General features: G+C 42.2%; 1 protein-coding gene and 1 long non-coding RNA gene across 2 annotated transcripts; one reads left to right on the top strand and one right to left on the bottom strand.

Annotated features, from left to right (window-relative positions):
• Positions 1–560: 560 nt before the first annotated feature.
• DFFA (DNA fragmentation factor subunit alpha) lies at positions 561–12,671 on the bottom strand. The gene is given in 8 exon segments (XM_027826818.3): positions 561–840; positions 843–874; positions 6,646–6,845; positions 7,840–7,994; positions 8,204–8,393; positions 9,396–9,529; positions 10,297–10,458; positions 12,450–12,671. Coding segments are annotated over 8 exon segments (1,143 nt in total). The 5' UTR covers positions 12,577–12,671; the 3' UTR covers positions 561–697.
• Positions 833–5,217, top strand: LOC114020514. The gene is made up of 2 exons (XR_003565352.3): positions 833–1,066; positions 2,559–5,217. It is a non-coding gene; the product is annotated as an uncharacterized LOC114020514 (long non-coding RNA).
• Positions 12,672–13,496: the final 825 nt, after the last annotated feature.

Here is a 13,496-nt window from a genome sequence, read left to right as displayed (position 1 = left end):
GCAGCTTCTTTCTGACTAGGCGACCACAAGGAAGAAACAACTTCCAGGATGTAAAAAGGAGTACTTGTGGCACCTTAGAGACTAACCAATTTATTTGAGCATAAGCTTTCACATCGGATGAAGTGAGCTGTAGCTCACGAAAGCTTATGCTCAAATAAATTGGTTAGTCTCTAAGGTGCCACAAGTACTCCTTTTCTTTTTGCGAATACAGACTAACACGGCTGTTACTCCGAAACCTTCCACGATGTAGTTTGCTCTCATATATTAATCATTACATTTTTGAAACCCATGACTTCAGATGGTTGCTGCAGTGGAGGATTCTTGCCATGTTAGAGGTTAAACTTTGATCATTCAGGATAGTGTAAGGCGCGATGCTTCTGCCTTTAAATTGACTCTGCAGCCTCTCCTCCCATCACCAAACCCCTGCACAAAATCCATCCTCATGAATCATTTGCAGCTAAAATCACCCTATTTTGTACTCAAGACTGCCTGGAATATAGGAATAATGGTGAGGAAATGATGCGGTTTTTTTAGCAAACAGAATGCATATGCAGCTTAAATTAACAGCAAATACACACTTTAATAGCAGCACAATCCAGAAGCTCTAATTAAGGGTTAAATCCAAACAGTGTATTGTTGGGAAGTTAATTGCTCTTTGGTTTTTTTCACGTCACTGCATAAGCTGAGAAAAGAGGGGCTACTGTAATATAAAAATAATTGAGCTGGAAGTTTTGCTCCGGCCCAAAGAAAAAAAAACAAACTTGCGAGGCAGGGAAGTAGCTTGTTGCAGAGCTCTATCAGGCAGTGTTCCACATACATCCACGACTCTGCCTGTTTCTTCTGCTGACTTCTGTCTCCTGGATGATGGGGGCTGCTGCATGTCCAATACAGGAAAGACACATATTGAAAGACAGCAAGGTAAGCGGAGAATGGATAAAAACCCATTATATCTATAATGCTTGTTATTCACTCTTCTTCTTTGCACTGTACCCAGGTGAACAAGAGTTTCTCATCTGGGGCCACAGGGTACTCAAATTGCCAGGATCTAATAACAGGAGAATCTGAGGTATTGGTTTGTTTCAGTTCCCCCTTTTTCTGCTCTGTGCCCTCTATTTCCTCTTGTTTATCCCAGTCCTTTCTGTAGTGGGGATTTGGTACTTCCTCAGAGTACCAAAAAGCTGACCTGCCTCAACAACTGCCTGGTTTGTACTATGTTGTTTGTACATCATTTAGATGAGACTTTCAACATTGGGGTCCTGTCTGTGCTCCCCTGACATTAAAGTCCTAGGGAAATTTAATAAGCATAATGGCTTGACCCGTTGTCCCTGACCAAAAATCTTCCCCTCCCCGCAACATACAATCATTGTGTCAGTTAGCTGCTGTTTCCTCCACCCCAGAAATGGTCGCAACTCAGTGGAGTTGCAGTTTGTTGAAGTGCGTTAGCACTTTTCATTATAAATGATCCTATCTTGCCGTAAAAGATTTGTCAGCCCCAGACAGGGAACTCTGGCTCTGAACTGAATACTCCAATAACATAATGGCCTAGTCACTTAGCTGCCTATATGTGTCTACACTAAAAAAGTGCCTTAATTTATAAAGATAATTGAATGCTTTTACTAGTTTCTAAAAAAATATCATTAAGTTAGCCATTTAAAGAGTTTTCAGCTTTAAGTGTTTGATTTACTGTACTCTTTTGAAAAAGATCCAAGAACCAGTACATAAACTTGACCATTAAAAAAGGATTTTTCACTGAAATTATAGAATGAGCTACAGCATTGTACTTTATTAGCTGAAAGCTCTTGACATTTTTTTTGGTGAGACTTTTAAAGGATGTTGAAGACAGTAACAGAATTTTTGAAAGGACACATTAAAAATAATGCTTCTGTCTTTTATACCTGCTATGGCAAGTAACATTATGACTACTATTAATTGAAATCTTAGAGGGGGAAAAAGTCAGTTTACTGTGTATGCAGTTTCCATTTCTTTTATATAAGCAGCTTGTTTGCCTGGGTCTTGAGCAAGAGGGAAAATAAAATAATTTTAAAACAAAAAGGAAGATGACTGTATGACCAAAGAAATTGGCAGGTGCAATATCTTTTAGTTCTTCTTAATAACTGACTAGATTTCCAGTTGGTGTTCCTTTAAGATGCCTAAGCTATCATTATATGGCCCTGGGAACAGCTCTACCTCTCCATATGAGAATTGAATGATTGTGTTGACTTAAAGATATTGTGATCAGCAACAGCTCTTTTCAAATGAGGAATTCAATGTTTTATGAACATTAAGTATCCCCCTAATGTCTTACTGCAGGACTCAGAGCATGCAAAAAAAAGTAATTGGGAAATCATGATTTTGCACACTGCTAGCTTGCCCCAGTGTTGCTGAAATACATTGATAGAAATAGTTGGCAACTGTTGCTGGAAGTACAGACGTAGATGTTAGGTGACCTTCTTCTCTGTGCCAGGATGTGCCTTTCAGCCACACTTTAGGCTTCCCTTTCTCACTTGGAGGAAGGGTTTCTCCTCCTAAGATTAATAATTCTTTCTTTTTTTTACAAGTACTTGCAGGAACGGACAGATGTAAAGAGAAGCACCTTGCCCACTTTCCTCTCTGCACTGGTTGACTGGATATCCCAGATGGAGGACACATCCCTGATGGAGGAGGAGGTAGAGCTGGCCAACCGGCAAGAGAGGTCTGCCATTCAACAACCTTGAACATGGGAAAAGTCCCCCTGCAGGAACTTATTCCGGAAGACTTTCTCCTCCTGCTAACAAAATAGCTTCCTGAAGCTCTATTTTAGAGTGGCTTTAGCAACAGCTGCCTCCATCAGGATGAATATTGTCAGTGACTGCTTCTCTGTGAACAAATACTATCTCTTTGTAATAAGTGTGATTAGACTCTCTCTCCCCATCCTCATTCTCTAATAAAAATTGAATAGAAATGTATAGACAGAAATAATTTTACGATTGAAATGGAGTGCAAATATAGAGACTGAGCATCTTGAAAAGTACCAAGTTGTTACTATTTGTTCAGATAAAAGGCTGAAATGTCAACTGCCCAACAACTCGTGGTCTGATCCTGCAGTTCTCATTTCCCCAAAATTCTCTAAGGGGAGGAGGGACTGCAGGAGCAGGTTTAATAAATAGTTACATTGGCATTATCTATAGTGGAGCTGCAAGGATCATGCTATTTTTTTATTCTTACTCCTTAGGTTTTTCATACCTTTATCTGGTACAACCTCCTACTTTATACTACATCACTGTAAAGCTTGCTCTGGGAAAGACTTCACTTCTCTTAGTTTAAATTTTTTTTGGAAGACCTAGTTTGTGTTGTTTTTTCTAATATCTGCACCCTTATCTTTAATGCTGTTACAACTACCAGTAGTTTGCTTTTTGTGTCAACATTAACCTATACATGAGACACATCTTTCATTACTGTTTAGTATAAATTAAGAGTAAGCTTCATAGATTCCAAGGCAAGAAGGGAGTGTTGTGATCACCTAGTTTGACCTCCTCTATAACCCAGGCCATAGAATTTTCCCAAATAATTCCTAGAGCGTATCTTTTAGAAAAAAAACATCCAATCTTGATCTAAAAATTGTCAGTGATGGAGAATCCACCACTTGGTAAATTGTTTCAATGATCAAGTATTCAATTTTAAACATTTACACCTTATTTCTAGTCTGAATTTGTCTAGCTTCACTTCCACCCATTGGATCATTTTATACATTTCTCTGCTAGATTGCAGAGCTAATATTTGTTCCCCATGTAGATACTTATAGACTGTAATTAAATCACCCCTTAACCTTCTTTGTTAAGCTAAATAATTGAGCTCCTTGAGTCTATCACTTTAAGGCATGTTTTCTAATCCTTTCATCATTCTCATGGCTCGTCTCTGAACCCTCTCCAATTTATTAACATCTTTCTTGAATTATGGGCACCAGAACTGGGACAGTATTCCAGTAGCAGTCACATCAGTGCCAAGTACAGTAGTGAAATAACCTCTACTCTTACCTGAGATTTCCCTGTTTATGCATCCCAGTTATCACATTAGCTCTTGTGGCCACAACATCACATTGGGAGCTCATGTTCATCTGATTATCCACCACAATCCCCAAATCTTTTTCTGTCACTGCTTCCCAGGATAGAGTCCCACATCATGCAACTTCTGTTTCTCTTACATAAATGGGGGCCCAACAGGATCTTCAATACTGGGTTGAACTTTTGCTTACTAAGTTTCAGCCTTGCGTGAAATGTACCCCTCAGAATATAAGGCTTTATAATGAAAGAGCTGGCAAGCCTTCAACTGTTCTTTGCCCAGTAGGAAAATCAGTAAACTGAAAAGCATGGTGCTGGCTGGTCTAGTTCATTGCTGAATTTGTACTCGAGTAATTATCTTTACACAGTTGAATAAGGCATGGTTTTTTGCCTGAGTAGTATGAATAAACATTCTATACAGCTACTATGGCAGCCTACAACAGGAGAAAAGCCATCTCCTGTGGCAGGAAAATTGCTTACAATGTGAGAAGGTAAATAAGTATTGTGATAAACTATTGTTTTCCCTGTCCAACTCAGGGAGACGTATTGTTCCATTGTAAAAGAAAGGGGCAGTTCAGGCCAAGAGTGAGCTTTTATTTCATAGAGACAAGACAGCACTTCAGTAGGTTCTTGGCAATCAGGATCCCATGTTTAAGTCTAGGTAATACCTTTCAATTAGAAAGACGTAAATGACATCCTTAACTCACACCTACTCCTAATTAAGATTCAGCATGGTTTTATAGGAAATAAAAGTTAAACTTAGTTTTCCTATAAGACAGCAAATTTTTGCTTAAGTTACATCAGAAACACTAGAACTGATTCAGGGTTATGTTCATTATAACTACAGTAAGCATTGTAGTTATGGCACATTCATTAAAAGCTAGATTGCAACATCTGTACACAAGGGGCATTTCTGAATGTTCAGCTTTGCTATACATTAAGTGACTTATCTACTCCACTGCTTAACCTAATGTTAGATTAATGGGTTTTGCAATGTTGGAAATACTGTATAATTGTGTATATTAAATATTCACCGCCTCTTTTAAATGCTTCAGCATTTTTATCTTTTGCTCTCCTAGGACAGAACTATCAATAGAGAATGTATGTGCTAATGCACTGTTACCAACATTAATGTGGGTCAAGGCCAAATGGCACCTTTGGGAAGGCTAACTGCCACAAACTCTACCATTAAAAAAAAAAATCTGAGACAACAAGCCCCCTTGGTGCTTGGGTGATATCAGGGTGTTTCCAATAATTAGACAGTCATGTTCTTGGAGATATACAGCAAGCCAGGCAGTGTGTGAGAGCATCACAATAAACAGCTTAATAGTATAATAAGCTTTTAATATTAAAATTCTCCACTAAAAAAGTGTTTCAATTATTTTTAAAAAAAATGGGCCAGTCAATAAGAACAGTGTCATTATGTTGTATAAAAATATAGGAATATAGACAGGCCCAAAACTGAAGTTTTCTCCCTGAAGCCCTTTAAAAACCAAGCATTTTAATTTTCAGCATGCTTGACAAACATCAGTTCTCACTCTTCTCCCGCAGGGGGAGGTAGTAGCATGTGGAAATAATGGCACAAAGGTTAAAATATGATTTGATCAGTTACACAGCAAGAGATTATCAGAACCAGGATTTGAACCTCAAAACTAGTTCTCAGTCAATGCCACATAAAGTGGTAGCTGGAAAAAGTCTGCACACTGGCAGTCTGACTACAACAAATTGTAATAAACCTCACCAGGAACAGGCACTGAGAACACTGCATCTCTCACTATTGCACTCTGTTTAGAAAATAATCTGAAGAGAACGTGCTTGGTCTGCACTCTCCTGTGCAGCCTCAGAATTTGGTATGAAAACCCTCATGCTCACACAGCGTTTAAAGTGCCCTCTAACTTGGGCACTGTCTATACTTGAAAGGAGTTGCCAGTATATGGGTAGAGGAAACCCACAGATACCCCAAGTGGAGACACAGCTTATGCTAGCAAAAGTTCTCTTGCTTAAACCAGTTCCCTGAATGGAGTAAGCTATACCTGTAAAATAATTCTTTTGCTAGTAGAAATACACCTACACTAGGCCCTTTGATTGCACAACTATGTTGGTTAGGGGTGTGATTTCCCCCCTCCTACCTGACATAGGTATGCTAGTAAAACTTGAAGAGTACACCAAGGCTTAGCCTCACAGTACCCCTCTGAGTAAGTAACTCCCCGCATCTGAAAGACGGGAGGGAAGAGACAAGGATTAGAACTCAAGAGCACCTGGCTCCCAGTTCTGCATTCAAAAATACCTCTCTAATGCAGCATTTAGCAGGACACTGGTTGTGTTTACAGAAAATTTGACAAGTACCACTACTCTGAAAAAAATAAAGCCTTTGGTTACGTGAGATCCTAGACTCTCACTAGAGGGATTAAACCTGTCTGTTAACAACACAGAGGCAGAGACAAGCCCAGTTTTTAGTTCTCTAGAGGCAGGGCATAGTATGACCAGAAAACTATGGTACTTGGGGAATTTAACACACCATTTGCTTGTGTTGGCGCTAATACACAAGAGACCTATGTTTCTTTGACATTTAAAGCACTGTCAGCAGCAGTGCTGCAAAGTCTCTTACTTCTTGCGTTTTGAACTCAACCAGTCTCCCCAGGGCAGCTTTTTCTTGCCCTTTGATATATTCCTCAGGGAGCGTAGAGCCTGCACTTGCTGTAAGCGCCTGGAGAGCTCCTGATCACAGGCCTGTTGGAGAGCTTCAGTCTTCTGCTTATCCCAGCACAGTGCCAGAGCCAAGGCTTCTGTGTCTTCCTTGAAAACCAGCTGTGAAATAAAAAGTTGGACACGCTGATCCTCAGTGCCCCACACCTTGTCTTTTACAACAGCCAGAATTTCTTCTAGTGGTACACTCCTCCTGAACTGAACCCTTCCCCCCAAAGTAAAAATAGGTGGATCCATGAGAGAACTGCTGAAACACAAGCAATGATTTGGTATATTTAATTAAGACCAAAAACTCACTGGGGTCTAACACATTTATCCTTGAGCTTCACAATTCCCTGACTTAAAGTTTCTATCTTTCAAGCCTAATTTGTTTTTAATTCTACTTGGCATCTGGAAGTTAGGAGCTGGAAAGGTCCAGTAGGTGCCTGAATGACTTAACTCCAGCCAAACAAAATCAATACATTTTCACTCCCTTTGTCAACAGTAGAAAGAAACAAACAAGGAAGTCACAGGTCCTTACAACCAAGATGAAAACTCTTCAGGATGAGAGGCAATTCTAGAAACCTTCACCTTTCCAAGATAAGGGTTTATTTACGTTGTTTTTCTGTTTTACTGGGACCTTTATGCTGGCCTTGTAATATGAAAAGAAAAAAAATACTGCTAAATGCAGATTTGCATTCAAAGAGCTAGCTTGTAAAATATTCCTAGTTTGAACTCTGGGTGACCATTTCCTATGACCAGTTGACAAAGCTCACAAGAAGTTCCCATGATGGGTTCCTTTCGGGGAGAAGGGAATTTGAGTAATTGTACTGCTTGGGAAAAAGACAGGATACCACAGGGGAGCTCCACGCATGGAGGAAGCATATGCTGTGGCAAGGTTCCACAGTGCTGGGATTTTGAACAAAAGATCACCATACTGTACCAGGGTTTAATAAAGTGGAGAGAGAAGACCAAATTTCATTACCTTTGTGCCTTAAACTAGAGTTAACACTTGGGTCTCCAGAGGTGAAAGGACAGTTTTTCCCACATCCCTTCTCTGCACAGGGAGATGCCAGTCAGCCTGCTTAGAACAGGGAGAAGACCAAAAGTTACCAACCTCTAGATCCTGACTGTCTAAGCTGAGTTCTGGGGCAGGTTTCTCTTTCAGTGCAGCAAGGATCCCGCTACTGAGTGATCTTTTGGCGGAGGCACCTGCACCGCTGCTATCAGTGTTGACTACATTCATCTCCTCCCTGGGTGCAGCGTCAGGTTCTGAAAAGTAGCAGGGAGACAGTGTTTAACAGTAGCCAGCAGCATGAACACAAGTGGAGGGCTGGGAATGCAGTTTGATCAGTTTGCACCAACTACTGCAGCGTCACCACAAAGCTCCTTCACAGCAGCAATGGCTCACGCAGCTTTCTTATTTCCCCTCCCATTTAATCCCTTTCAGATGTCTCTGGAAAGTTGCTCATGCTCCTTACCTGATGCCTTGGTTAAGATGCTGCCTTCATTCTTTAAGGCCTTCATGTAGAGTTCCAGAAGCTGTTTGGATTGGCGTTCTTCCTCTCGTCTGTCCAGCGCCTGCTGCAGGGTGTCCTGTAACATCTGGGTTTTTGGTTGATTCTGGGAAAGCTCCTGGGCCAAGTCTGAACATGGTACATCAATGAGAACCTAAACGAAACAGTGGAGTCCTGCTACATGGAACGATTTAGGTAAGCCTCATTTTAATTGTTCTATCGGACTGACTACAACAGAGCTATAATGATGGCATACCTCCCAAGTCACACGTACGGAGAAACAAAGTCTCAACCTTGCAAGGATACAGTAAGTTTTATTAGGCATTTCCAAGTCAAGTCAGCCAGGTTATAAGTCGTTCTAACTGGCACTCCCACAAGCCAAAGTTCTTTACTTACAGTCAAATGTCCCTCAGAAAGGTGTGAAATTATCGTCTACTTTTGAAACAACACAGAGAAATTCTAACAATTTTACAGCAAAAGTCCCACTGATCAGTTTGAGTGAGACATGCCAACACCAACAGGGACTGGCTTTTGGAAAGTAACTTTTGATCCAGACTGCTGGATGAGTACTACAAGCAGCAATCATTAAGACCAAATCCTGTTATGCACAGATGTTAAGGGGCGGGAAGTGTTCTGGCATGCAGCTGATCATTTACTTGGAACCAATAATCAAGTCTTCTAAACCCCTCCATAGACCAAAGTGCAAGACAAACAAAAAAGACAGGTGTGGTTGGAGGCCAGGATACAAACCCTATAGGGAGGAACTAAGAGCTTAGTGAGGAATGAAAAAACACATGGGATGAGAGATGAATCAGTCTATGTCTGAGAACCAAAAAACTGTAGGGATATAGCATCAATATGGGAGAGAAGGTAGAAAAGATGAGAGTCAGCATGGAGAGGAGGGATGTTGGATTAAGAGAGCGAGAAAATGGAGAACAGATGGTGTATTGTGTGTGTAAAAGAATGATTTACACAGTGTCATTTTCAAAAGCCCATTCATTCCATTGGGAGAACATTTCCCCAAGAGCAGAACTTCACTCCTGCACCAGAGCCAAGTCAACAGTATGCATTTTCCCTTCCTAAGATTTCACCATCTCCCTTCTAATGAGGAAACTAAAGGAAGGAGAGAAGTGTGACATATGGGTTCTCACTATACCTGGAGGTCTTCCTCAGACATCAAAATGATGCTGGACAGGTCATCCTTCAGCTGTCTTGCCAGATGCTTCCACTTCAATTCACCGCTATCCACTTCATCTATGGACTCCCTTGAGAGCCAGGCTGTGCCCCCGTCTGACACATGAGAAATGACCAGTCATAAGAGTGGAAAAACTCATGGTTGCAAAGATCACAACAACAAAATCCAAAAAGCCCTTACTGAGGGGATGTATGAACAAAGCTGCTGAACAGGAGATAGATGTGGTAAATTAAACAGCTTCTAAGCTTTGAGCTAGAGGGGTTTTCTTACCTCAGAGTTGGAATCACAGCTATGAAATCTACACTAGAATTAGAGAGTGTTCAAAATGTTGCTTCTAGGAAATAATCATTAGCCTTTTGGACTCAGCCTCTTGCACTGACCTGTCTATGTGAGATTAGAGGGAGAATGGGGTGTTTAACATTTAAAGCATTTTTTAAAAGTCTCTTTTCATGGTGTCTATGTCAAGACTTCCTGTGAAGAAAGAATTGTCCCTCACACCTCTTCTCAATCTTGGCTGCTATTCTTCCCACCCCTTAATTATCATCATCATCATCATAATCATCATAATCATCTGTCCTTTCCTCAGTTTTCAGCACAAGCGAGTTTCTGTAAGTGAATAGGAGGGCAAAGGACCAGTATCACCATGTCTGTAACACTTGCTCCGCTCAAGCCCGAGGCGAGGGAGTGCAGAGGTGGTAACTTAAACTAGGCCTCCAGCAGAGTCATCAGTCCATCTTCAGTGGAGGTCTTGGTGTCTGGAAAGTTAAGACATAAGTGTGGCAAGCTCAGTGAGACCCCAGTCCCAGGTGACACCCTGAAGCAGGGTAACTCCATCACAATACGTTCCCCTCCAGCCTTGTACCTGTGGAGCTGCTGGTCCACTTTTCATTCCTGGCCAGTGCCACAAACTTGGTGTTGGGCGGTAAACACAGGAAGTAATCTTCATCATCCACAATGGTGCCATCCTCTGCCAGAACTAAGGTGATGGGCTCCCAGGCCTTGTCAATGGCCAGAATGTCACAGGCTGCAGAAGATAAAGTGTTTTCATGAGGCAGAAGGAAGTTTGGCAAGGCAAAAACACTGTCCTTTATGCACATATGACAGACACAAATTTCCCTTGGGGCTACCGCTAGGATAGGTAAGTGAATGGCCCCTGTCGACATGCAGATTCTGTACATCAACTCTTCTCTGGTTTATGTTTACTAATTTGTCTCCATCAATCCACATTTTTAATGCTGTTCCTGATACAAGCTCAAAAAATGCTCCTTTCCTGGGAGTTCATCCTCCTTTACAAGGCCAAATGTGGCTGAGCAGCCTAGAAACTACATTTTCACGTGCACATTTTCCAAATCTCCCTATCTTGACACCAGGAGAGATCCTCAATTTTAATCCCCTATCCTGCTGGTCTACGACATAAAAGGTGGAAAGGTCAGACAGACAGACTCATGAAATGTTGCTGGATAGATCCAGGAGAAACAGGTGGGCGTCGAGAGGTTGGGCTGGGAGCTCCCCCAGCCAGACCAGATAACACAAATAAATAAGAATGCCTTTCCAGCTGCACTAGGTATCAAGGCTTCTCCAGCAACACACATCGATTGTTTGTCAACAGTTTTAAGTGATTGTAGTGCCTATCAGCACCTTGGCAGTTGAGGGGAACCCACAGAGGCAAGGAGACTTAAGAGATCAGAATACTCTCTTAGCCATTTATACTTGCATATGCAAGACAAACCTACATAGTCATTTTAAAGAAAAGCCCAAGACAAGTACACACAGCCTGTATTCTCTGAAGGGAATAGTATAGATTTAGCCAAAACAATTTTCGTCTCTAATGGAGCTTAAAAATCTTTAATGCAATTACGAGGCTTAACCTTTAACATGACATGAGCTGTACCTGAGAAGCATCTACAGTGATGTACGTGGGACTTGATAGCTCAGTGCCTCTGGGCATGTGGGAGATTTAACTCTGCCAGCCTCCTAGAACCTAAAGAAACCAACAGTGGGGCTCTACACACACATCACTCATAAGCCAGGCAGCTATTAATGCCAAGGATCAGATTTCATGGGCAAAGTCTGGATTCAACAGTATTTAAAATTCATAATCTTAAAGCCATGCGTTGAATGGATAGCTGGCCAAGGGAAGTTCCCAAGTGCAGCCCTTCACGCACGTAGTACATGATGCCAAGGTGCTGATGCCCAGCACCACTTGTGGAGAGACCCCCAGCAGGAAGCAGAATGGGCCAGCGTGGCACAGTGCCAGTTTCAGTACTGAAATAAAACAGTTTCCCAGCAGCCTACCCACGGTCCACAAAGGGAATCTCTGCCTCAGTGGTACATCAACTCATCTAGATATTTGCTTTGTTTTACAACAGGCTGCATAAAAAGTACGAGCGAAGTCAGTACGAACTAAAATTTCACATAGACAATGACTTGTTTATACTGGTCTATATAATATACAAGGAAATGTAAAGTACAATATTTATATTCCAACTGATTTATAATTATATGGTAAAAAAATGAGAATGTGAGCAATTTTTCAGTAATGTTTTGTGACACTTTTGCATTTTTACATCTGATTTTGTAAGCAAGTAGTTTTTACGTGAGAGGAAACTTGGGGGTACGTGAGACAAACCAGACTCCCGAAAGGGGTACAGTAATCTGGAAAGGTTTGAGAGCCACTGCTCTATCTAACCCCAGCACCCTCCCAGTCACACGGCACCTCCCTCACACCCTGTTTCCTATGCCCGATTCCTCCCCACAACGCCAATGTGGGGTTGCCCAGCTGTGAAAAGAGGGGGGCCACCACAACAGGAAAGGCTCGCTGGAGTAATGCAGGCGGCACAGTATGATAGGGGAGGGGGACTGCAACAAACCCCCCCGCCCCCCATCCTTCTTCCCCGACTCGCCCCCATTTACTGTTTCCCTGCCCCCCCCAGCTCCCTCTCTCCCAGGCTGCCCTTCCCCCCACCTACAGGATCCCTCCCCCATCACCTGGATCCCTGCCCCGCTCCCCCTCACCCTTGCTCCGCAGCTCCCGCAGGCAGGAGGCCGCCACGCCGTGGTGCTCCCGCTGGCTCTTCCGCCGGATCAGGCACTGCCTCCGCGGAGAGACCCCCTCCCCGCTTCCGGGAGCCTCTCCCGCCATCTCCTTCTCCTAGCCCTGGGGCTGAGGAGCAACGGCAGCTAAGCCGCTCCCCTCGCACCTCAGCCCAAAGACAAGCCCCAGCCCGGTGCATGCCGGACCTTGTAGTCCTGCTCCCAGAGGGCGGCTCTTCCACAGACCCAACCCCGGTGCACGCCGGGCCACGTAGTTCGTTCTACATATCAGCCTCGCGGCCACTCCCCCTGCCTAACGCTGCCTCCCTCTCCCTCTCCCCCTGCATGCTGGGAGATGTAGTCCTTTCCCGCCAGACCAACCTCTAACTCCCATCAGGCTGTGTTAAAAAGGCAGGAGCACGTTTTAGTCTTTTTTTGTGTGTATATGTGTGGCTTGCTGTCAATAGTTCCAGGGTAATTTTCAGTTTTAAAGGTTAAAGACGAGAGGGCATAAAACTGAACTACAGAGGGGAACGTGTGCAGCATAGGATGTTGCCAATAAAACATATGCAAACACACAACACAATATAATATATAAATGCAGTATTGCCAACACACAATAGTTCAAAATCACCAGTCATTCCTTAAAAATCATGTGATTGACTTTAAAATGTAGAGATTAAATTTGGGATTTTTATTTTTTGCTCTCTGGTTTCTGAACCTATAGGGTATGCTCAGTCACGTTTTCAAGCTTTTCTCCACAACCATAAAAGCTTTTTTAAACCAAAGCTGATATTCTCTTGTAATCACTTTACTCCAGGAGCTCAGGCTTTAAGAAAAATCCCAACTAGCAAGAGATTCACAAAAAAATTGTGAGAACTGGAAACAGTGTAAATATATACAAAATAGTGTGGTACCATTAAAAAGAGTATTAAATTACTACATAGTTAAATGCATATACATATTCATATGCATTTAATAAACACAGCTATAAACATGTTTACCAACTGTGAAATATAACATATATAA

Source organism: Chelonia mydas, chromosome 18, assembly GCF_015237465.2.
Source record: "Chelonia mydas isolate rCheMyd1 chromosome 18, rCheMyd1.pri.v2, whole genome shotgun sequence".
Taxonomy (NCBI): Eukaryota; Metazoa; Chordata; order Testudines; family Cheloniidae; genus Chelonia; species Chelonia mydas.
This window is presented reverse-complemented; position numbering and strand designations above follow the sequence as displayed.